Source organism: Humulus lupulus, chromosome 6 (genome assembly GCF_963169125.1).
Source record: "Humulus lupulus chromosome 6, drHumLupu1.1, whole genome shotgun sequence".
NCBI lineage: Eukaryota > Viridiplantae > Streptophyta > Magnoliopsida > Rosales > Cannabaceae > Humulus > Humulus lupulus.
In genome coordinates, this window is record NC_084798.1 from 198,681,877 (window position 1) to 198,704,446 (window position 22,570).

Genomic DNA, 22,570 nt, shown 5'->3' on the forward strand with positions numbered 1-22,570 from the left:
TCTTATTCCGTAGTGTAAACATATGAATAAGAATCTAATAAAGTGATATTTGTGTAAAACTCCTTATTTATTTTTACAAATATTGCGACAAATTTCCCAATAAAAAATTTTGGTGACAAAACACCTTCTTAATGGTTAGTTACCTATTTTAAGTGTTGAATGTCATGTCAACTAAGATACATGTAGCAACACATTATAATGACACATGTCAAAAAATTAATTAATTAATTATTATTTTAAAAATAAAAAAATTAATTAATAAAAAGATAAGTAAAATATATATATTTTTTTCAATTTTAAGTTTTGTTTAATTTTAATTATGTATTATTATTATTATTATTTTAAAACATAAAAATATTAAAAAATTAATTAAACTACTAAAAGAAAACTTAAAATACAAAAAATAAATTTAAAAACTTTTTTCAAAACTTAAATTTATTTGAATTTTTTTTAAAATTTATTCCCTTCAAAATTTAAATTTATTTGAAAAAAGTTGTTATTTTTTCAAAGTTGTTTTAATGTTTTAATTATTTTTTCTAATATTTTAATGTTTAAAAATAATAATACATAATTTAGATGTATCTCGAACCCTCTCCCAACCTCCACCAAAAAAAAAACTTTAACCCTACTTGTCAACTTCTTTCTTTTATAATTTATTTTGAAAGAAACTGCGAGAAAATTGGAATCCCAGAGAGAAAAAGCTAAGGAAAGAAAAGAAAAATGTTCTTCTTCTTCGTTGGAGGAGTAGAGCAACAAGTGAGTCAGGTGCTAAAATACGGTGCGGGCAGATGCATTTCGTGTGCCTCCCCAGCTGATCTCGTTCGCTACGATAAGGTTCTCAAGCTCTTCTTCGTTCCCGTATGGAGGTGGCCTGGAAAAGACCCTCTCATGCACTGCAACAACTGCAACCTCTTTTTCCCTCAATCCTACTCTCTCCCACCACCTCTCTCTTCCTCTGATTACTCCTCCGACTCTCCTCGTTGCCGTTCCTGTGACCGGATTGTCGAGCCCGACTTTAGATTCTGTCCATTCTGCGGCTCTTCTCTCTGAATTTTCTGTCATCTTTGTTGGGATTTAGCTTTTTTCTATGGTGGTCTGTGCAATAATTGTACTTTGTATCTAAGTGTTGTTTGATGAGATTACAGTTCTTTCTATCTCTGTTCTCATTTCTTGTATTTGAGTGGGTTTTTGACAATTTCCAATTTCTCTCCCAATAAGATAGAGTTGATAGTTACTAGTGTGATACATATATGTGATTGATACATCAGGGTGAAGGGGGGTTTAATCTCTCTGTCTGTAAAACTGGAAAATATTCTTCTTTGTGATATGGAAACATGAAGAAGAAGAAGAAAAAAAAAATTGGAAGTAACAGTGCATTGTACATGTTATCACATATTAGTGCACAGTTTCTTTAATGTTTATGGTTTTGTGTAATTGACAGTTCCGCTGAGCCAAACTGGGAAGTGGGATTCATTTGGTGAGTTCAAACTGCATTATTATGTGGCAGAGTTATTCATGCACAGAATGGTCATTAGGAGCAACATAAGAAGAAACTTTATCTATGTAAGTTGGAAATTTCATTTTTTCCTTTTCTTTTTTCTCATGGATTCGGTGAAAGTTAATTACTTGGCACCTCTTTCCACTTCATCTCTCCAAACCCTTTATCTAACTCCTAGTTTGTTATGTGAAACTCACCATTTCCATGCATTCAAAACATGTCAAGATATATGCAACCAAAAGATTTGCCTTGTTGAGTTCGGTGTGATGTGATGTGATTGATGATGGATGAGTATGTTTACCTTTTCCGCGAAATGCTTCCATAGACGGTCGATGAAAGGAACGTGTTTAAGCATTGGAGCATAAACTAAAACAGACATTAAGTTGGTGAAGCTGTGTGGCGCATTGCTTAGTGATTCCAATAGTAGTACTACCATAGAAAGTGGTCTAAGCTCCATATCTATTGGATACGGGTCCCAATATCCCTGCCCTGGAGGCCAGATGAAGGTGTCAAGAATTTCACCAAGCTGAGGATTTTAGAACACGTCCAACAATAGCAAAAAAAACCCAAGTTTAGAGCTCAGAGTCATCAACCCGAGCATCTAACTTGTCAAGTTATCATGTTGAATTGCATATAATGTAAAGCTATAAGATAAAATAAAGGTGGCTATGTTTGAGTGAAAGGAGCACGAGTAAGATCCAAAAGGCTAACTAAAAGTAGCTCATGTTCAACCGGAAGTTCCATGACAATCTGTCTTGAGGAAAATACATTGCAACTAAAGAAATGTTTTTCGTATTTGGACCGATTAGAGACCGCACTTGACTAGTCTTCTTTTCGTATTTAGCATGCAACCCAATAACGTTTAGAGAAAACTCGTCATTATTACAGTAGAATGACAAGTGATCAATCATAATCACAGTAAACCCAGCTAAATTTATCAGAAAACAAAGTAAATAATCATAAGGTTTAGGCTTGGTTCTTTAGTGTAACCTACATTTCATAACTGATATCACAAACTTAGCAATGACCCAGATAAACTAAAGTACCCAAAAGAATGATAACTCCATAGATACTTCTCTGTATCTAAAGCTTAGATGATCTACAAAGGAAGATTGGCAAAGAGAGAGCTGCAGCTGTGGCTATATGGCGTTGGCGTTGGAAGCTGACAGACTAGAGGAGAGAGAAAGTGAAAAACATACCCAATGTTGCGTTTGTGAAAGGGTGTGAAAAAGTGTTTTTTTTTTTAGAAAAAGAGAATAGGCTGGTTATGGTTTAAAAGAGTATGTGGTTCTGATTGTGTTTGTAAATGAGTGTAAAAGAGTAGTTTGAATTGCTTCAAATAATTGTCATAGTTTTTCTCTATTTCTACATCTATTATATATTAATTGTTTTCTGTGAACAGAAAAACCCTTTTTGAATTTGCTCAAGATTTTTACAAGTAATAGAAATAGATGTTGTACTAGATAACGAAGTGTTGTCTACCAATGTCTCTCACTGAAACAAGGCATGGACCACAACATAAGCTTCGGCACTGCTAGACTTCCCTTTGATACTATTGTAAAGAAAATATTGACCAGAATTTCATCACACATGGGAACATGATGTAGGTTAGTGTCAAAAGCAGTAAAATGAAGCCACTTATGTAAACACCTTCTCTCAACTTCTTCGTTAGAGGGACAGTATAATGCCCTACCTTTTTGTTCAATGTCTCAGGCACAATAGTTATTCAACCATAAATTATTATTGAGTTTTCCTCATCCCAATACCAAAATCGAAATATTTATCCAATTATATTTCCAAGACTCTTCTAGTAAATTACTATTGAGTTTTCTTCCTCCCAATACCAAAATTGAAGCGGCTATTCTTTGTAGCCTTCCTCCCTTGATCGTGACAAAATCGTTGTTGAATCTGATTACCTCAATGCTCTACAGAATCAAGAACCAAGTTGTGCACAACTCTGCTCTGGCATGGTGGTCAAAGATGTTCTAGCTATTTGTGATGACTTTCATGATATATTTTTCAAAAATTGTTGTTAGGTATCCTAAGGTGTATACTTTATAAATAATTAGTGTTTTTTCATATTATTTATTAAATTAAAAAATATGCAATATTCGATATTAAATAATTGGGTCAATAATAGTATGACATTATTATGTAATGTTTGACACTATTTGTGCTATTTGGTAATTATTATTGTCTTAGGCTTATCGATGAGGTTGTCGATACTCTTGCCAAATTAGTTTTAGGCTTATCAATGAAGAACTAGTTTATTATTTAGAATAGAATTATGTATGAGGTCTGGGTATTTGTCATTATTAAGATGTTATGAATAAAAAATGTATTATTGCATAAATAGTAAAGAAATGGCCTGGTTGGCCTAGTTTATAGCTTTGGACTTTTAGCTTCTTAAAAGTACTTTTTTTACAAAGTCACTTATTGTGGCTTAAGCGTGAAATCTTTTTTGAAGTAAAAACTCAAATTGTGAGAAAACTCAATCAAGTCTTAAAATAGCTTTTAAAAAGCTAAAATCCAAAAGTTGTCATTGAGAAGCCTTGCCAACCATACTAGTAGAAGTAATTGGTAGTGTGTCTTCCACCACGATACGACTATATTGAGCTATTGCTACTTAATATTATATTTTGACTAAGATGGTTCACTATAATAACGCTTAAAAAATTTCTAGCTCCCTTCTTGACGGTAAAGACCATTTTTTCTTCTCTTTTTGTAAAAATCCTAGCTATATCTTTCAAAACAATTATTGGCTTGTGAAATTCTTTGTAAATTTTATTTCTTAAACTTCAATTATTATTTTTTTCTTTAACTTTGAGAGGACTTATTTTTTCTGGTTTTGGAAGTCTAACAACTCTTTTATTAACAAAAACTTAATTAAGTCCGTCTAGTACTTGCATCGTGCGTCAAAATATATTTTTTATTGTACCCATTAATATAGTGGGAGACACACTACCAATCACTACTAAGATGTGCATCTAACTATATTAGCTTAATAAGTCAAATGTGCATATATGATTCAATGAAATAATCAAGACTTCACTCTATAAATTAGATGATTTCATCTATTTTTCATCAAGCACATGCATATATAGTTGAATATACTTCTAACTGTCATCTTTACAAGATAATTACAACAACTATGTTCATCGGTAAGGTAAAATGTCATGGGCTTTACCTTGACTTCAAGCGAACCGCCAAGAAGTCATCCTCCGTTCCGTGCCATTGCTCCCGCTAGGCCCTCGCGGCTTGTCACTGGTCGAATAATTTCCTTATTTGAGTCCAAACCTTCATCGAGATTTTTCAACTTTGGCTAAGATTTATGTTCCAATTTTCAAGTTTTGGATGACATTTAAACTATGAGCCAGTTTGGTATAACTATGCTGTGGGAAAAAATAAATGTAGTTATGCTGTGGGAAAAAGTTGTTAAGTGTTCGGTAGATTTTAAGCAAGTGAGAGTTAGAAAAGTTCTATGAAAGTGTTTGGTAAATTAACTGATTGGATAGTTCTTGCGAGTCCCTCCCAAAATCAAACTCTTCCTTTGGAAGCTAAGCAACAAGTGGCTTCCCACTAATAATGTTCTGTTTTGTAGGAAACTTAGGAAGGAGCAGGGGTGTTGTAGGTGTGGGGACTCTAACCAAAGAGAGGTCTGGTATCATGCAATCTGGCAATGCCCAAGAAATCATCTAATCTGGAAGGTGGCGGGTTTCAGCAAGATTACGAAAAGAAGGAATCTTGAGGACCCGATTTCCTTCCTGTCCAGACTTTCCCTTCAGCTTCCCAAAGACAAATTCAGGTTCTTTTCTATCTTGGCTTGGCAATGTTGGAACTGCCGAAACAATGATGCTTTCAGGAAATGGAACTCGGAGGCTACAGCGGTGGTGGAATGGGCGGCCAGCTATCTAGAAGAGTTCTGTTATCCAGATTTCCAGATAGCGTTTAAATGGATAGCCTCGGGGAAACAGAATTATCAAAGTCTTTCACGGAGGGTGACCAGGGCTCGCGGATGAACAGAAAGGCTTCGCCTCTCCCGTTTAGTGTCTAGCACACTCTTTCAAGCAACCGCGACCCGGAAGCTCGTCAGTTCTCCCGGACTCCCGAAAGGATATCCTTCGGGGAAGGTCCTTCCGGAAGAAGCACTTCAGGTTACCTTCGCGGATACAGTTCCGTGCCTCGCACGGAAGAAGACCAAGCGGTCGAGTCACGGAAAAAGCATAGTTGAAATGATACTCACGTGACCCAGGATCCCGCCTGACAGGTCGAGGCCGCACACATCCCAGCACGCCTAAAAGTGCCTTTTTGCCTACTGTTCCGCTGACAGCCTGGAAAAGACAGCTGCCTTTTGGCATTCCCCATATTTTCATGTAATTATACCCACGTAGAGCCTTGCAGCCATGCTACGAGGGTAATTGTATTCCCTATTTGCGGCTAGTGTAATTAAGACTCAGGGGGGTAGAGAAAAACCCTAATCCAAAACCCTAGCTATAAAAACCTCCTCATTTTACGATAGGAGGGGGGTCAAGAAATTAGAGAGCAAGAACTCTGCCAAAAGATCTCTAGTTTCATCTTCTCCAAGAGAACCCGAGAGAAACTTTGTGAGTTTGTGAGGGTCTTATACACCAGCTATCTTACTGTAATTCTCTACAAGTATAATAACATCGACTCGTGGACTAGGGCTCGTTAACGCCTGAACCACGTAAAAAACATGTTTGTCTCTTTATATTTCTGCACTTCTACAGTTCTTATCTCTTTATTATTTTGTTTGTATTCGTTTCCGAAAAACTCGGTAAACATTTTGGTGCTTTCATTGAGAGCTGTAGAGAGTTGTTAGTCAGCTCTTTTTCTGTGTACATTTTTTGTATTCACTCCGTACTGAAAAGATGGTGACTACGAGAAAATCCGCGGTACAAAACGAACCCTCGGTAGCCCAGACCGAAGGAGAAAGTACCCAAGACTCGGACTACCAGGGTGAAGACCCGACATCCCGCCAGGATCGGGTCAGCACTGAAGATACGACATACTTAGAAAACGAAGAAGAGTATGTCCAAGACGGTTACTACAAAGACAGCTACTACTACAAGAAGGATCCAGAACTGGTCCAAGTAGCCGAGGAACTGGTGGCCACTAAGGCCAAGCTTGCTGAGCAGGAGCGCGTCTCCGAAAAAATGCAGCGCAAGATGGAGCGCCTCCGAGGCAAGCTCGGAGATCTAGGCGACTCGGACGAGGACGCCTCTGTTTTAGGTGGTGCTGATGCCACCATGCCGGATCCAGTCGTTGCTGGACCATCCAAAGCCGCCCCTAACAAGGGCAAAGAAAAAGTTGGGGAGCCTGTGCGCACTAACGCCCCTGCACCTCCTAAAGGCGTGAATCACCAGGCCAACTGCCCCCCCCCCCCCCCGCGCGTAGAAGGTCTCTGGCGCTCCTAAGCCCAGACGTCCTTCAGCCCCAAGGGGGCACTCTGTGCCTGAAGGGCACGGTGCTAAGGCACCCAGGCCTAGGGGAAGGAACAACCGCCCCAGTGATTCCGTCAACCAAGACAGTTGAGCTGCGGACACGCACTCCGAGGATAGCTGGTCCACGGTGGACCTAAGAAGAAGGTTGGAGGCCAAGTATGAAAAGGCCAAAGGAGAAAAGGCCCGGCCTCACGGAGATGACCTGCGAAATCATCTCAACGACAAGCTCCGGGGACGTGACCTCCCGGAGAGTGAAGCAAAGAGGCTCGAGGAACAGATAGCTGCCTTGACCAAGCTGGTCCGGAAGCAAAGTGGGGCCCTGTCAGACTCTGAGGAGGAAGACCCGGAACCATGTATGCGGAGGATCGCGGAAACGCCCCTCCCGGAGAACTTCAAAATGCCTCATATAGAATTATATGAGGGGAGGACAGACCCGCGCCCCATCTAGCTAAATACAACAAGATGTTGCAAGTGACGCGCGTCAGTGAGGATGCCAAATGCATGTGCTTCTCACTCACCCTTACCAAGTCCGCGGAGGACTGGTGGAAAAGATTAGCTCCCGGATCCATCCACAGTTGGAAGGAGCTACAGTCCGCGTTCAGGAGGCAGTTCATTGCTGCCCGGGACCACGACATGGAGGTTGGTTCCTTAACCAACATCAAGCAGCTACCCAATGAGAGCCTCAAAGCTTTCATTCAAAGAATGATGGAAGCTGCTGCTAAGACCAAGGTCAACGATGATATGAACCTGATCGCTCTTCAATCGGGGCTTACCGTCGGTTCCCTGCTATGGGGGGAAATGCAAAGGAGACGGGCAGAAACTCTGTCCGAATTCATGTCGAAAGCTCAGGGAATCATCAACCTTGAAGATGCCTACCAACAGGCCTTTGGAGTTCCCCCAGCTCTGACGCCCTCCGTGACTGCGCCGAGCTTTGCTTCGCAAGCTCCCGCACCAGCCCTCACATTTCCAGGAGCCCAGTTCACTCCAAGCGTGTATGGGCCTTCCGCGTCTGCTCAGACGCCAAGTCAAACCCATTTCTCTGGGTACGGAGCTGTACAAACCGGATGTAGTATCGCTCCCGGCCCGTCGCAACCGCAAGCGGAAGGCCCAGAACAAAATCTGAGCCAATCGCGGAATAAACGAGGCGGAAGAAACTCCAACCGGGGGGACCATTCAAAGAAACCCCGGAAGGACTATGAGCCCAAGTTCACGGAGTACACCAGTTTGATAGACTCACGAGAGAATGTCTATCGAGCGACCTGTAATATGGTCAACTACAGGAAGCCCCCGAAAGTGTCTCACGGAGGAAGGCGTCCGCGAGACTCCAATAAGAGGTGTGAGTTCCACGGACACGTGGGGCACACCACAAACGAGTGCCTTCAACTGAAGGATGAGATCGAGTCCCTGGCAAGAGCGGGACACCTCGGTCAATGGGTGAGGATACCCATAATCTATCCCGGACAGGGAGTAGTTCACGGAGCTGCGTTCTCTCCGGGACAGAGGGGGACCGCTAGCGCTCCTGGAGCCGGTCACCCCCAAGCTCCTGGATCTCAGTTCCCAGCGCTTCCTGCTCCGACCTCTCCGGCACCCATTGCCATGTTGGCTCCAGGACCCGGAAACCCATATCCGCCTAGCCTTGCTCTGCCATCCGTTGACGGACACGTAGCCACCATTTCCGGAGGACCACACCTTGCCGGAAGCACCCACAACTCCCAGAAAAGGTACTTGAGGGAGTTAGAACACACTGGGGAGATGTGCGCCTTGGTTCAGTCACCTGCTCAGTGTCCCCGAATGATGGATCTTCCCATCACCTTCACGGAAGATGACGCCCGACATGTGCACTTCCCCCACAACGATCCCCTCGTCGTGGAAGCCCAGATCGCCAATAAGAAGGTGTCACGGATCCTAGTCGATAATGGAAGCTCCGTAAACATCCTCTTCAAAGCTGCCTTCCACGCGATCGGATTAACCGAGACAGATCTGACCCCATGCCCCATCCAGCTTCAGGGGTTCAATGGGGATGCACTCATGCCCTTAGGCAAAATTCAACTTCCAGTCACCCTCAGAGGAGACAGCGACGCTTGTGCCTTCAGGCACTGCACGTTCGTGGTGGTCGACTGCCCCACGGCATATAATGCCATCCTAGGCTGACCGGTCCTAATCGATTTTGGGGCCGTAACCTCGATACGCCACTTATGCTTGAAGTTTCCATGCGACAACGGGCGTATCGGCACCCTCAGAGGAGACCAACGAAGTGCACGAAGCTGTTATAACGTCTCCGTCCGATCCGTCTACACGGTCCAGGAGGCGACTGTTGCCGCTCCTTTGGCGGAGAATCTACCAGAAACTGGGGGTGCCCAAGGGGCATATGTTGACGAACTCGACCCTAGATTGGGGGTCGAGAGGGCGATAGAGCCGATGGAGGAAGTCGAAGAGGTGATCCTCAACCCGGGAGATCCCACCAAAGTCATTCAGGTGGGGAAAAACCTTCCATCGGCCATTCGAGAAAAGATCGTGGCCGCTGTGAAGAATAATCAGGATATCCTGGCATGGTGCCACGCTGATATGACGGGGATTAATCCTAATGTTGCGTGCCACGCACTCAACATAGACCCATCCGCAACTCCAGTTCGCCAAAAGAGGAGGCCGTTAGACCCAGTGAGGGCCGAAGCAGTCAAAGCTGAAGTGGACAAGTTGATGTCCATAGGCTTTCTCCAGGAGTCACACTATCCAGTGTGGTTGGCCAACCCGGTTCTGGTCCCGAAACCCAATGGGTCCTGGAGAATGTGTATTGACTTCACGGACCTAAACAAAGCCTGCCCAAAAGACCGCTTCCCTCTTCCGCGAATCGATCAAATGGTAGACGCTACTTCCGGGTATGAACTCTTGTCCTTCATGGATGCATACTCCGGGTACAACCAGATCAAGATGCATGTCGCGGACCGGGAACACACCAGCTTCCTCACGGACAAAGGTGTCTACTGTTACGTTGTCATGCCTTTCGGTTTGAAGAATGCTGGGGCGACATACCAGCGCCTAGTAAACAGGATGTTCAAGGACCAGCTGGGGAGGAACATGGAGGTGTATGTAGACGACATGTTGGTAAAATCCAAGACCTCCGAGGACCACAGTGACGACCTTGAGGAAGCTTTCGCCGTGATCTGAAAGTACGGAATGAAACTGAATCCTAAGAAATGTACTTTCGGGGTCTCGTCTGGGAAGTTCCTCGGTTTCATTATCAGCTCGCGCGGAGTGGAGGCCAACCCTGAGAAAATTAAGGCGTTCATAGATATGCCTTCTCCCCGAAAGCATAAGGATGTCCAAAGCGTTACGGGAAGGATAGCTGCTCTCAGCCGCTTCGTATCTAAGGCCACTGACAAATGTGTCCCCTTCTTCAATGTGTTACGAGGAAACAAGAGGTTCGAGTGGACCCCCGAATGCGAAGCAGCCTTCCAACACCTCAAGGAACATCTAACTCAAGCTCCCATACTGTCCAAACCTGTCGAAGGAGAGGCATTGTTCTTGTACTTAGCTGTAACCAAGCATGCCGTAAGTGCCGCTCTCGTCCGGGAAGACGGCCGTCTCCAGCTCCCTGTGTATTACGTGAGCAAGAGGTTACTGGACGCCGAGTCCAGATATTCAATGATCGAGAAACTCTCCCTCTGCTTGCTAATTGCTTCGCGAAAGCTAAGGCCCTATTTCCAGGCGCACACCATCAGAGTACTCACCAACCACCCTCTTCGGCAAGTCTTGCAGAAGCCCGAGTCTTCTGGCAGATTACTTAAATGGGCCATGGAACTGAGCCAGTTTGACATCCACTACCAGCCACGTGTTTCCATAAAAGGTCAAGCTCTCGCGGACTTTATTGTGGAATGCTCAGGAATGAATGACCTCCTGGAAGATCCTGTCCCGGAACTTCCCACGTGGAAGGTCTATGTAGACGGAGCCTCAAATGAAAAAGGAGCTGGAGCAGGGGTTATCCTAATTTCTCCCCAAGGACATCAGCTCCAGAGCGCCATCCGTTTCACGTTCCCAGCATCCAACAACGAGGCAGAACACGAAGCCATGCTAGCTGGATTACAACTGGCCAGGGAAGACGGAGCCCAAAAAATCGAAGTATACAGCGACTCCCAACTTGTGGTAAACCAAATATCCGGAGAATACCAGACGAAAGGCGAAAAAAATGGCTGCCTACGTGTCTCTCTCCCGCGGCCTCCTGCAGCATTTCAAAGGCTACCAAATCCGCCAGGTCCCCCGGGACCAGAATTCACTCGCGGACACACTGGCCAAGCTTGCAACAGACCCGGAGATTGAACAATATGGCCTAGTGCCCATCGGGCACTTAGAAGCACCTAGTACTGAGACACGGAGGGTAAATGCCATCATCGACCATTCCCATTCCTGGATAGGACCCATCCTCAGATTTCTAACCACCGGAGAGCTCCCCACTGATAAAGCTGACGCAAGAAAGCTCCAATATCAAGCTCCCCGATACGTGGTTATGGATGAAAAGCTTTACCGCAGGGGGTTGTCCATCCCCTTCCTTAGGTGTGTTGCCGGAACCGAAATCAACACCATCATCCATGAGATTCACGGAGGTTTCTGTGGCGACCATACCTCCGGGCTGAGCCTCTCCAAAAAGATCCTTCGTCAGGGATACTTCTGGCCCACCATGAAGAAGGATTGTGTGGATTATGTCAGAAAATGTGAGCAGTGCCAGAGGTACGCCAAGGTTCCGCGAGCGCCGCCCACAGAAATTACCTTAATGACCAGCCCCTGGCCGTTCGCCGTTTGGGGCATTGACCTAGTAGGTTCCCTCCCAACTGGAAGGGGTGGAGTGAAGTATACCATAGTCGCGGTAGACTACTTCACCAAATGGGCTGAAGCTGAACCTATGAACACGGTCACCTCTAAGAAAGCACTGGACTTTGTCATCAAGAATATAGTGTGTCGTTTCGGGCTTCCACGAAAAATTGTGTCCGACAACGGAAAGCAATTTGACAGTGAGCATTTCACGGACTTCTGTGCTTCGCATGGAATCATCAAAAGCTTTTCCGCAGTCGCCAGACCTCAAGCCAATGGGCAAGTGGAAGCAGTGAACAAAATCTTAAAGACCACGTTGAAGAAAAAACTCCAAGCATGCAAGGCTCACTGGCCGGAAGAGCTTCCGCGAGTACTTTGGGCCTATCGCACCACAGAGAGAACTTCGACGGGGAACACACCTTATTCCATGACCTTCGGTTGCGAGGCCGTCATCCCAGTAGAAACTATGATCCCCTCTCACAGGCAGGACACCTACGACCCTACCCGGAACCATGCCCTTCTCCAGGAGTCCCTGGACATGATCGAAGAGCTCCGGGAGCAGTCACAGGTCCAACTCAAAATGTACCAAGGCAAGATAGCCTGACACTTCAACACAAGAGTCAAGAGCCGCACATTCGAAGTTGGGGATCTTGTCCTACGGAGAGTATTTCCTGCTACGCAGGATCTGGGAGTGGGAGTCCTCGGACCCAACTGGGAAGGCCCCTATGAAGTCCAAGAAAAAGTGGGCCGTGGGACGTATCACTTAAAGAGACTCGACGGATCTAAAGTCCCGCGCGCCTGGAACGCGGAGCACCTCCGCCGTTACTATCAGTAGGCCCCGGACTATCTAGTCGAAAGTCCTTGGTGGACGTAGCCAAAATGTAAAATATGGAGATAATCCTCCCAGCTGTAAAACGCATGCCTAACCGGATAATTTAATAAAACACGGAGAGATTCACTCCGCTTCTACTGCATTTTTTATCCCTTTGTTCCAAGCTGCGTTTTAACAAGTGACCACGCGGTCCAGAGACGTCCGGACCCCACGCTCACTTGGGGGGGTATACATGGCTAAGGCATAGCCATACGCCCCTTGAACAAAACATACAGAGAACACCACTTATGTGTTAGCATTGTGTTTGAAAATTTTAAATTGTTAAGCTTAGGTTGATTTGTTGCCATGAACATATTTGCATTACGTGTCATAGGTGCATTATGTGGTTATGTGAAAATTGCCATGAAAATGTCTGCCATTATGCATCATGAAAATTATCTCCTGTGTAGCCCAGCGATGAACAAGACTGGGGGTTGAGGCACATTCAGAGAGCTACGCCGAAACACCCTCAACTCCCTGACAAGTCCTTCGCAGAATACTCCGCGACCGCTGTAAAGCATTGCTTCGCAAGCTTCAGCTCCAGGTTTCATAAAGCAATGCATGGCAAGGCCCGCGACCGCTGAAAGCTTTGCTTCGCAAGCTCCGGGTCCCGCAAGGCGAAAGATGGTAAGATCCGCGACCGCTGTTAGCTTTGCCTCGTAGGCTTCAGCTCCGGGTCTCACAAATAATACATGGCAAGCTCCTCGACCACTGCAAGCTTCGCTTCGCAAGCTTCAGTTCCAAGAGCAGATATGATCGATCCCCCAATTACAGCAGGCCTTGCTTCGCAAAGCCCCTGCTCCGGGATCGCACATAGTAGGCGTGGCGATTTCCCCGACCGCAACGAACCTTGCCTCGCAGGGCTTCATGCCAGGTCCCTGAAGTCGGCCACCGTGAGGTCCGCAACAACAGTTAGTTTTGCTTCACAAAGATCTAGCCCGAAGTCTAGCGACGCTCACCAAAAGAACGCCCGTTCCGGCACCATGGAACGGGTCACCTTAGCAATCCCAGCGAACAGTATAACTACAAGTCCCGGGATTGGCTATTTGCCTTAGGAAAGCTGAAATACGGTGAAAGGAGTCTGGCCGTTGGAACCAAGAAACCTCCGTAACCTAGAAACTACGTGGGAAAAGACATAAGCTTTTGGAGCTTCAAGTTGGAAATGCATAGGTTCTGGCCATTGGAACCAAAACCTCATGCGCCCCTACAGCAGTTTCTACTATATAAAAGCCTACCCTAAACGCAAAGTTAAACAAAGAACTCGGCAGAAAAGGAAAGAAAAATGCTATAATTATGGCAAATATGTCTGCAATGAGAAAAGAGTACAGGGAGCTTCGCCCCAAAGGAAAATACAAATGAAAAATAATAATCAGTAAAGAATATTTTTTACAAAAGATAAGACCCCTTCAAGCATTGGGGGTGGCTGCGGCTTCCACGACCGGGGCCTCGAGGACAGCGGTTTCAACTGGGGACGGCGGAGTCGGCGCGTTGGAAGGAAGAACGGCATCACTGGCTGGATCAGAGGTCCCCGCCCCTTCGAGGTCTTCTGCCTCAGGGGCTCCAGCAGGCTCGTCAATGTTGTAAGTTTGGACGTACACCTCTAGGCCTTGATCCCACACCAGTAGCTTCTCCCTCATGGCGTCGGCATCCTCTCCCAGATAGCCTACTACCTCCGGGTTTATTTTCCAGAGTTGATGCATGAGGACCACATGCGATAAATTAATCGTCCTGTTCAGCACCACCTCGGCATCCTCCTTCTCCTTCAAGCGCTCCGCCTCGGAGGTCGCCAGCTTTGCCTCCGCGACAGCCAATTGAGCCCTCAGTTTTTCCAGCTCGGCCTTGGATGCATCCCGCTCTCCCTTAAGAGAATCAATCTCCTTGCGCTGCATCTTATTTTGGTTCAGCACGGATTGCTTCTCGGTCACATGCCCCCTGACAGTGAATTGCAAGGCTCCGATCTGTTTATCCTTCTCAGCGAGCCCCAACTCCAGCATAGACACGAGATCCTTGCTCCTCATGTGATCTTGCTCCACCTCGTGCAACCTTGTTTGAAGAGTGGCATATTCCTCGTTCCGCTTAAGGAGAAGATCGTTTTTCGATTGCAGGCGGGCATCCAAGGTATCCTTCTCCTTCCTGACCAGGGATAGCTCTTCCTGGAGCTTGGAGTTTCTGGCCCTCAAGTCGTCCGACCGCAGCTTGAACTCATTCTCCGCGCTGGCCCGGTACTCTTTATATTTGGCAAGATATTTCTTGTCCGCCTCTTCCTCGGCCGTGCGCCGGGCCTGGTTAATCTTCTCCATAGCCTCCCCCTTCATGCCCTCGACCTGTTGGGTCAGTTTCTGCTTCTCCGCCTCCAAGGCCTGGCGACCCGCCTGGCTCTCCTCCAGCTGAACCAGAACTGCACCCACCTCCCGGAACGAGCGTTCCGCGATAAGAGAGGCCTGCAAGGAAAAACAGCAGAATAAGTTAAGCAGAACCAAATGTACTAAGACCAATGACCCCAGAACACAGCAACTGATAACTCACCCCAGTAAGTTGCTGCTTTACGGCATGTGTCAGCAACAGCGGGTCCTTACTGCTACTGATGGCCCATTTCTCAGAATTGAGCTCGCACAAGCTCAAGGCCATGTCCTCCGTCATCTCCGCCCCGAACGGCGCCAAAGCACGCCCGAGCCTAGGCACCAGCCTCTTCTCCAAGGCTGGGCCATCCAGAACCGCTCCAGCCGGGTGAAGGGATCTCACCCCTTCTGCCAGCTCAGCTCTCTTCACGGCAGACAGGTTGTCTGCCCTTCCCTGAGTAACAGCCTTCTCGGCCTCCAACCGCCTCTTCAAAAAATTATCAGCCCGTCTTACACCCTCCAGGAGGGCAGCGGGGAAACGGGTTGGTTTCTGAGGGAATTGGAACTTCAGGCCAGGCTGAGGAAGGCTTGTTTGTTGAGAAAGTGGAAGAGAATGAGAAGAAGGAGACCCCGGAAGGGTGGACTCCCTTTGGACTGGAGGAGGAGGTAAACGGGGTATTAGGGACGGTAGAGAAGACACTACCGCCCCGGTTTTTTGTTGCTACTGGTGTTGCTGTTGTTTTTGCTGCTGCGGTGGCGGAGATGATTGCCTTTGTTGTTGCTGCTGATTTTGCTGTTGTTTTTGCTGCTGCGGTGGCGGAGGTGATTGCCTTTGTTGTTGCTGCTGATTTTGCTGTTGTTTTTGCTGCTGCTGTGGCGGAGGTGATTGCCTTTGTTGTTGCTGCTGATTTTGCTGTTGCTGTTGTTGTTGTGGTTGTTGTCGCTGTTGGGGTTGTGGTTGCTGCTGGGTGACAGTAGTCTGGCGAGGACTGCGCGCAGCCCGGAGGTCTCCATCACCTCCGGGAGAAGATTGTCTAAGGCGTTTCTTCTTGTCGCCCTCAGCATCTCCTCCGGGACGCTTGCTCACCCCGGTCGTCTTCACGGGGAACACAAGACCTTCCCCATCGCTGCTACTACTCGAGACCACCGTGTTCTCGGAAGGCCCCTTGACAGGAGGCTTCTCCACCACGGGCACGATTGCCCTCTCCACCACCGAAGACCCTTGCGCCTCGCCACTTGTCTTCTTGGGTGTGGCAGCCTTACCTCCCCTACCAGCTCCGGTCTTTCGTCCTTTTCCCTTGGACGGGTCTTGACTGGTGGCGGCCTTCTTGATAAGTGAGGTAGCTCTCCCCAACATCTTTGCTTCGGGATGTTCTGCAAGAAATGTACGAAGCAAGGTTAACCAACCAGCAAGTGATGTGAAAAAAGATAAGCAGAGGATAAAACAAGTAACAACATAAAAGCACAAACAAATCCACCAGCAGGGAACAAGAAGCAAAAAGAAAAGAGAAAGGTTTGAAAGGGACGACCATGCACGAGAAACGTGGATGGCCTTCCCCGAGCAAAACAAGACACCGCTTCCTGCTCCAGGAAGCTCCCGTACTCCTTGAAGTCCGGGAATGACATGCTGAGGGAAGAAGGGTCAACCATGGTGACACCTTCTGGTAGACTACCGTCACTCAAACACCCGAGGAGCTCATCTACCCTATCGCAATATCTGTCAAAGGGTACCCTACGCGGATCTAGCCTAAGGAAGCGGGGATCGAACCCCACCTGAGAAGTCCGGGAAACCTCAGACAGGCTGGGGGTGTGGATCAATCGAAAGCTAGTCTTACCTTTCCCAGAGGTACCAGCTCCCGGAGTCCCTTCATTGGGGTAAGCTGCGGCGTGGCGAGCCTCAATTTCTTCTTCCTCCGACTAGGGGTCGAGGAACCTCTCCGCCCAACTGGGGGATAAATTATTCTCGTCCTGGGCCATCTGGCAGATCACCTTGGACAGCTTCAGGGCAATCTGCTCCCGGACGTCAGCTGACACCTGACTTTGCCCCCTGCCACTCACTGGCTCAATATTTTGGAAAGAGGCGAGTAGCCCATACTCCCTCAAAGATGCGGTGGTCACAAGTCCTTCCACCTTCAGCTCTTCCTTCGAGAGCCCCTCGTAGAAGTTTGACCTCCTTATCATCTCCGCACAGCGAGGTGTCCGCGGGACGGCTTCTGCAAAATCCAAACACGAGTGTTAGAGATCCTCCCGGAAGGCAAACCAAACGTGAAGAAGCAAAGTTAGAAAAGAAAGGAAGGAGCACTTACCAGGGACTTTGAAGTCCAAAGACAGAGCTGGCACCCTCTTCAACGGGAAGCCAGTCGTCAGGAACCAGTACTCCCGGAGATCTGGAACCCTCGCGGTATGACATGTGGGACACATCACGTCCGAATACCTCTCCAGCCTATAAAACCCCACCTTGTCTGCATGACCTCTCATGGACTGAGACTTCAGCCCATAGAAGTATAGCACCTCCTCCGGGGTAGGGGCCTCCAGGTCCCGGGACTTGCAAAAGATATACCACCCCGCTAGAAGCTTGTAGCTAGGGGGAATCAACTGGAAGGGGGCAATCCCCGCCTTCACGCAAAAGTTGGCAAAGTAACTTCTTAGGGGCAAGTGTGCCCCACACACTATGTGTGCCCAGCTCCAGGCACCAAAACCCTCGTGACTCTGGCTGGCAGACTCACCCAGCACCGACAGACGGTGCCACATCAGGCCTGGGATGTTCTTCAGGCCTGCCTCTGAGGAATACAGCTCCAGCATGCCGTAGTTCCTGAACAGGTTCGGCTTCTGGTCCATCTCCCAGATGGAACTGTCGATAGCCGGTAGGCTAGCCGCGGCCACCTTAGTTTTTGCTTTCCCCTTTGCGCCGGCAACAGGGGAACCTTGCTCCTGGGCAGATTCAACTTCCACCACAGCGATGATTTGTTCCTTTGAGGTGTTCGTCACTGAGCAAAAGAAACAAAGAAGGAAACACTCCAAGCAGTCAGCACCCCTGTCATACCCTAACGGTATTAAAGGCGTCGGGGAGACCCTCCACGAAAACTGCTTGGAGAGGCTCCCACCGAGCTTACCGAGGGGCTGGCACCATGCCACCCGGAGGACAGCAAGGAACCAGATTCAAACTTCGGGCCTAAGCCCGCCGAAAGAAGTGTCTTCCCAGGGGAAGACACCCTAAAGGCGTTCACGCTTATGCCCTAAAATAACAAACCAGAACAGCAAAAACAGACGAGAAACAACTTTCCAAAAGAAAATCGTCAAGGCACGCAAAGAAATGACTTATTGCCTCACATCAGTCACATGCCTATCAAAGCCCTATTCACGCATGCATATAGATGACACCGGCAGAAAACTCAACCCTAACAACTACCAACGAACTAAGGTTGGGAAGGAAAGAGCAAAGTAAAATTACTTACTGGTGTTCGGGTAGTTGAAGATTGAGGGAGTAACCGGGTCACTGCACCGCACGATCACGTGAAGTAAAGGCTGCAAAGACAAGCAACGATTCAAACCCAGAACTTCGGCAAGCAAACTCACTGCCAAATCGAAAGAAAAGTTTCTGGATTCCTTACCAAAAGAAGTGGCGAATTCGAGGGAAAGGAAGCTTGGAAGCTTGAGAGTTCGAAGATTTGGGAATCTGAAAATCTGAAAGATCGAGAATTTGAAAGCGTAAAGAGGAAGAAGGGTCATTTCCCTCGTTTTTATAGCAGGAACGAAGTCCTTTCGAATTCCACAAATGGACGGTCCCGATCTTCCCATACCGCATGCACCAGATCCGACGGCTGGAGATGAAGCACCGGTTCCATTTATGACTCCTCGGATGGGAATAAAGTATTTATTTCCCATCATGATACCATCTCGGGCCCGGTGTACCATTAAATACCGTCAAATCACTACTCAGACGCTTGACGCACGCATACTCAGCCAGTCGCCTCACGCACACGTCTTGGTCACAGAGCCATTCCCTGCATGACGCGTGGCCCTTGCCACACTCGAGTACTTGAGTTCAAACAGAAGAAATTTCCTTTTTTCATACTAACACTCAGGCGGGAAAAAGGAACCCTTCCAGGAACACAGGAGGTGACCCCACGCCTAATCTAGAAACCAGAATACCCGGAGGACTGTACAAGCTCCCGGACCTCTCAAGCTCCGTGACCTTGGGGGGTAAATGTTATCCAGATTTCCGGATAGCGTTTAAATGGATAGCCTCGGGGAAACACAATTATCAAAGTCTTTCACGGAGGGTGACCAGGGCTCGCGGATGAACAGAAAGGCTTCGCCTCTCCCGTTTAGTGTCTAGCACACTCTTTCAAGCAACCGCGACCCGGAAGCTCGTCAGTTCTCCCGGACTCCCGAAAGGATATCCTTCGGGGAAGGTCCTTCCGGAAGAAGCACTTCAGGTTACCTTCGCAGATACAGTTCTGTGCCTCGCACGGAAGAAGACCAAGCGGTCGAGTCACGGAAAAAGCATAGTTGAAATGATACTCACGTGACCCAGGATCCCGCCTGACAGGTCGAGGCCGCACACATCCCAGCACGCCTAAAAGTGCCTTTTTGCCTACTGTTCCGTTGACAGCCTGGAAAAGACAGCTGCCTTTTGGCATTCCCCATATTTTCATGTAATTATACCCACGTAGAGCCTTGTAGCCATGCTACGAGGGTAATTGTATTCCCTATTTGCGGCTAGTGTAATTAAGACTCAGGGGGGTAGAGAAAAACCCTAATCCAAAACCCTAGCTATAAAAACCTCCTCATTTTACGATAGGAGGGGGGTCAAGAAATTAGAGAGCAAGAACTCTGCCAAAAGATCTCTAGTTTCATCTTCTCCAAGAGAACCCGAGAGAAACTTTGTGAGTTTGTGAGGGTCTTATACACCAGCTATCTTACTGTAATTCTCTACAAGTATAATAACATCGACTCGTGGACTAGGGCTCGTTAACGCCTGAACCACGTAAAAAACCTGTTTGTCTCTTTATATTTCTGCACTTCTACAGTTCTTATCTCTTTATTATTTTGTTTGTATTCGTTTCCGAAAAACTCGGTAAACAAGTTCGATCAAAGCCATGACACCGCTCCAGCCAAGACCAGTTCTGCCCAGCAAAGGTGGACCGCTCCTATGGAGGGAGAGTACATAATCAATGTGGATGCAGCAGTTAACAAGCAACAAGGTTGCTGTAGCAATGGAGCTGTTATCAGGGATAGCATGGGAGATGTGATAGCTTCAAGCTGTAAGTTTATAGACTGTGCTTATGACCCTCTAGCTGCTGAATTACTGGCCATCCAACAGGGTATCAACCTCAGTAAGAGGTTTAACATTAAAGATGGGTTGTTAGTCTTGGATTGTAGCCTTGCAGTCGATATGCTCAATAGACCACCGGAAGAGGGAGGTGACTTGGACTTACTGGTGGCCGAAATTAGGAGGGAGGCAGCAAACCAGAGTATCCGATCTGTTCGTTTTGGTCCCAGATTGTCGAATGGTGTGGCACACATGATTGCCAAATTTGCATTGATATCTCAAGAGACTAACTGCTGGGAAGGCAGTGTTCCCCCGTTAGCTCTCTTGCTCTTGTAGAGGACAAAGGCCTCTTGGCGTGCTGAGTCCCGCTGCTGTTTTGCTTTCCTTTTGCTGTATCTTATCTCAAAAAAAAAAACTAAAAGATAAAAATAAACATCATTTTATTAATTTTATTTTATTAAAATAAATTCACGCATAAATATATTTATGTATATATTTACTTTATTAGAAAATTTGATCAAATTCATTAGTTTTCTTTTGACAAAATTTAATTTAAAAAAAAAACATTATACAAAAAAAGAATTAGTAAGATATTTTTTTTTTTTTTAAAAAATGTGAGAGCACCAAATTGTAATGAATATATATAATAAATAGAACAAATGCATAAAAATCATTGCACCAAATATATCTCTTCTATATAAAAAGTGTGTAGATAATCGAAATTATTAGTTTCAACGGTTTCTTTTGTTAACTTTAACGGAATATTCCAAATATTTAATGGAATATATTTTTTGTAACGCCCAAATTTCTCTAATATGATTTAGTGCCTAGATTAGAGGGTCAGGAGACAATACTTGAATTAATTGAGTGCTTATGTGTTGCGAGCATGTTATTATGTGAATTATATTATGACATGATTATGATTGCATGTGTTAAGTGTATTAAATATGCATGTAGGCCTGTTTCTTATTAGAAGGGTATTTTCGTAATTTTGACTCGTTGATAGTATAATTGTAAATATGTGTGATATATAATTGTGACTACATTATTATGTGTATATATTTGAGTTACATAGCACGAGGCGATCCTAGGGATCCAATTAGCGAAAAAGTCACAACGGGACAAAATACCTGGCTCAGGGCGAGCTTAGGGGTATTTTGGTAATCTCGTAAATTACCGAGAATTATAGAGCAACAAGAATTAATTGATGAACATTGGTTTGATAGATTATTTGGGATTGTATGAGATGACTTGAGGCTAGTGGGAATTATGTCAAATGACTGAATTGCCTTTGAGGGTAACCATTAACGTAAAAAGAGGCAAGAGGCATGGTGGTCATTTGACCAGACGGGTCAATTAACCAAGCCAACAGCTCATTCACGTACAAGGCATTCTTTAAGCTTTTGGAGCAGTTCACTTTGAGGAACACACAAAGCACTTCAACTTAGGCCAAGTATTGAATTTTGGTGAAGATTTAAGTGGAATCTTAAGGAGTAGCAGCTGAAGGCTGGGACTAAAGGTTTCTAGGGCCATCATCAACCTTAAGGGATTCGAATTCACAGGCGAGGCCCTTGTTTGTAGTGTTCTTGAATTTATTTTGAGTTTCATTCCTAGATTGGGTGTCTATGGGTGTTTGTGATGGTTTGAGTAGTGGGTTTTGTTGCTTAGGCCTAGTATGTACTCTCTGTGGCTGGAATTATGTTAGAAACGCTTGGTTAGGTCAACCTTTAACTTTGATTTGGTTGGAAAATTGCGGAGTTTGCATTTGGGGAAGTACACCTTGTTCTGGGTCGTTTTTGAGTTTCTAGGGACCTAGCGCGACCGCACTAGTGTCCCAGAAAAGGTGAGATTAGGCTTGATTTTGGGGCTCGAGTTGAGGGGCGCGACCGCGCCAAGGGTTGGTGTGTCTGTGCCAGTGGCCCAGAAGCCCCAAACTTTCTATGGGCGAGACCGCGCCCAGGGTAGGTGCGATCGCGCCAGGGACCCCAGAATGCTAGTTTGCTGATTTTTAGGGCTAGGCCCGGGGGCTCGAGGAATCCGACTTGGGAGCTCACTTGGGGGCTTGGAGGACATTTTTAGCGCTCCGTTAACTCAGAATCATGGTTTTAAGAGTTATAGTTTGATTTGGAACTCAGGTTCTAGGGTTAAGTCCTTATGAATATATATTGGTGTCGTGACTAAGGTTTCCTCCAGGATCAGGTCAGGATCACGCCAATTGAAGGATTATGAGCGGAGGTATCCTACTCACGATCTGGAATTCGAAGTAGTGGTCTTTGCATTAAAGGTATGGAATCATTACCTTTATGGAGAAAAGTGTGAGAT

General features: G+C 46.3%; 1 protein-coding gene across 1 annotated transcript; it reads left to right on the forward strand.

Moving 5' to 3' along the window:
* Positions 1 to 646: 646 nt before the first annotated feature.
* LOC133782934 (uncharacterized) lies at positions 647 to 1,421 on the forward strand. The gene has a single exon (XM_062222410.1). The coding sequence runs from the start codon at positions 721 to 723 to the stop codon at positions 1,048 to 1,050; it is 330 nt and encodes a 109-aa protein (XP_062078394.1). The 5' UTR covers positions 647 to 720; the 3' UTR covers positions 1,051 to 1,421.
* Positions 1,422 to 22,570: the final 21,149 nt, after the last annotated feature.

What these genes read in the sequence shown, in the direction of transcription:
- LOC133782934 (XM_062222410.1), top strand. Translation starts at nt 721, where the DNA reads ATGTTCTTCTTCTTCGTTGGAGGAGTAGAGCAACAAGTGAGTCAGGTG.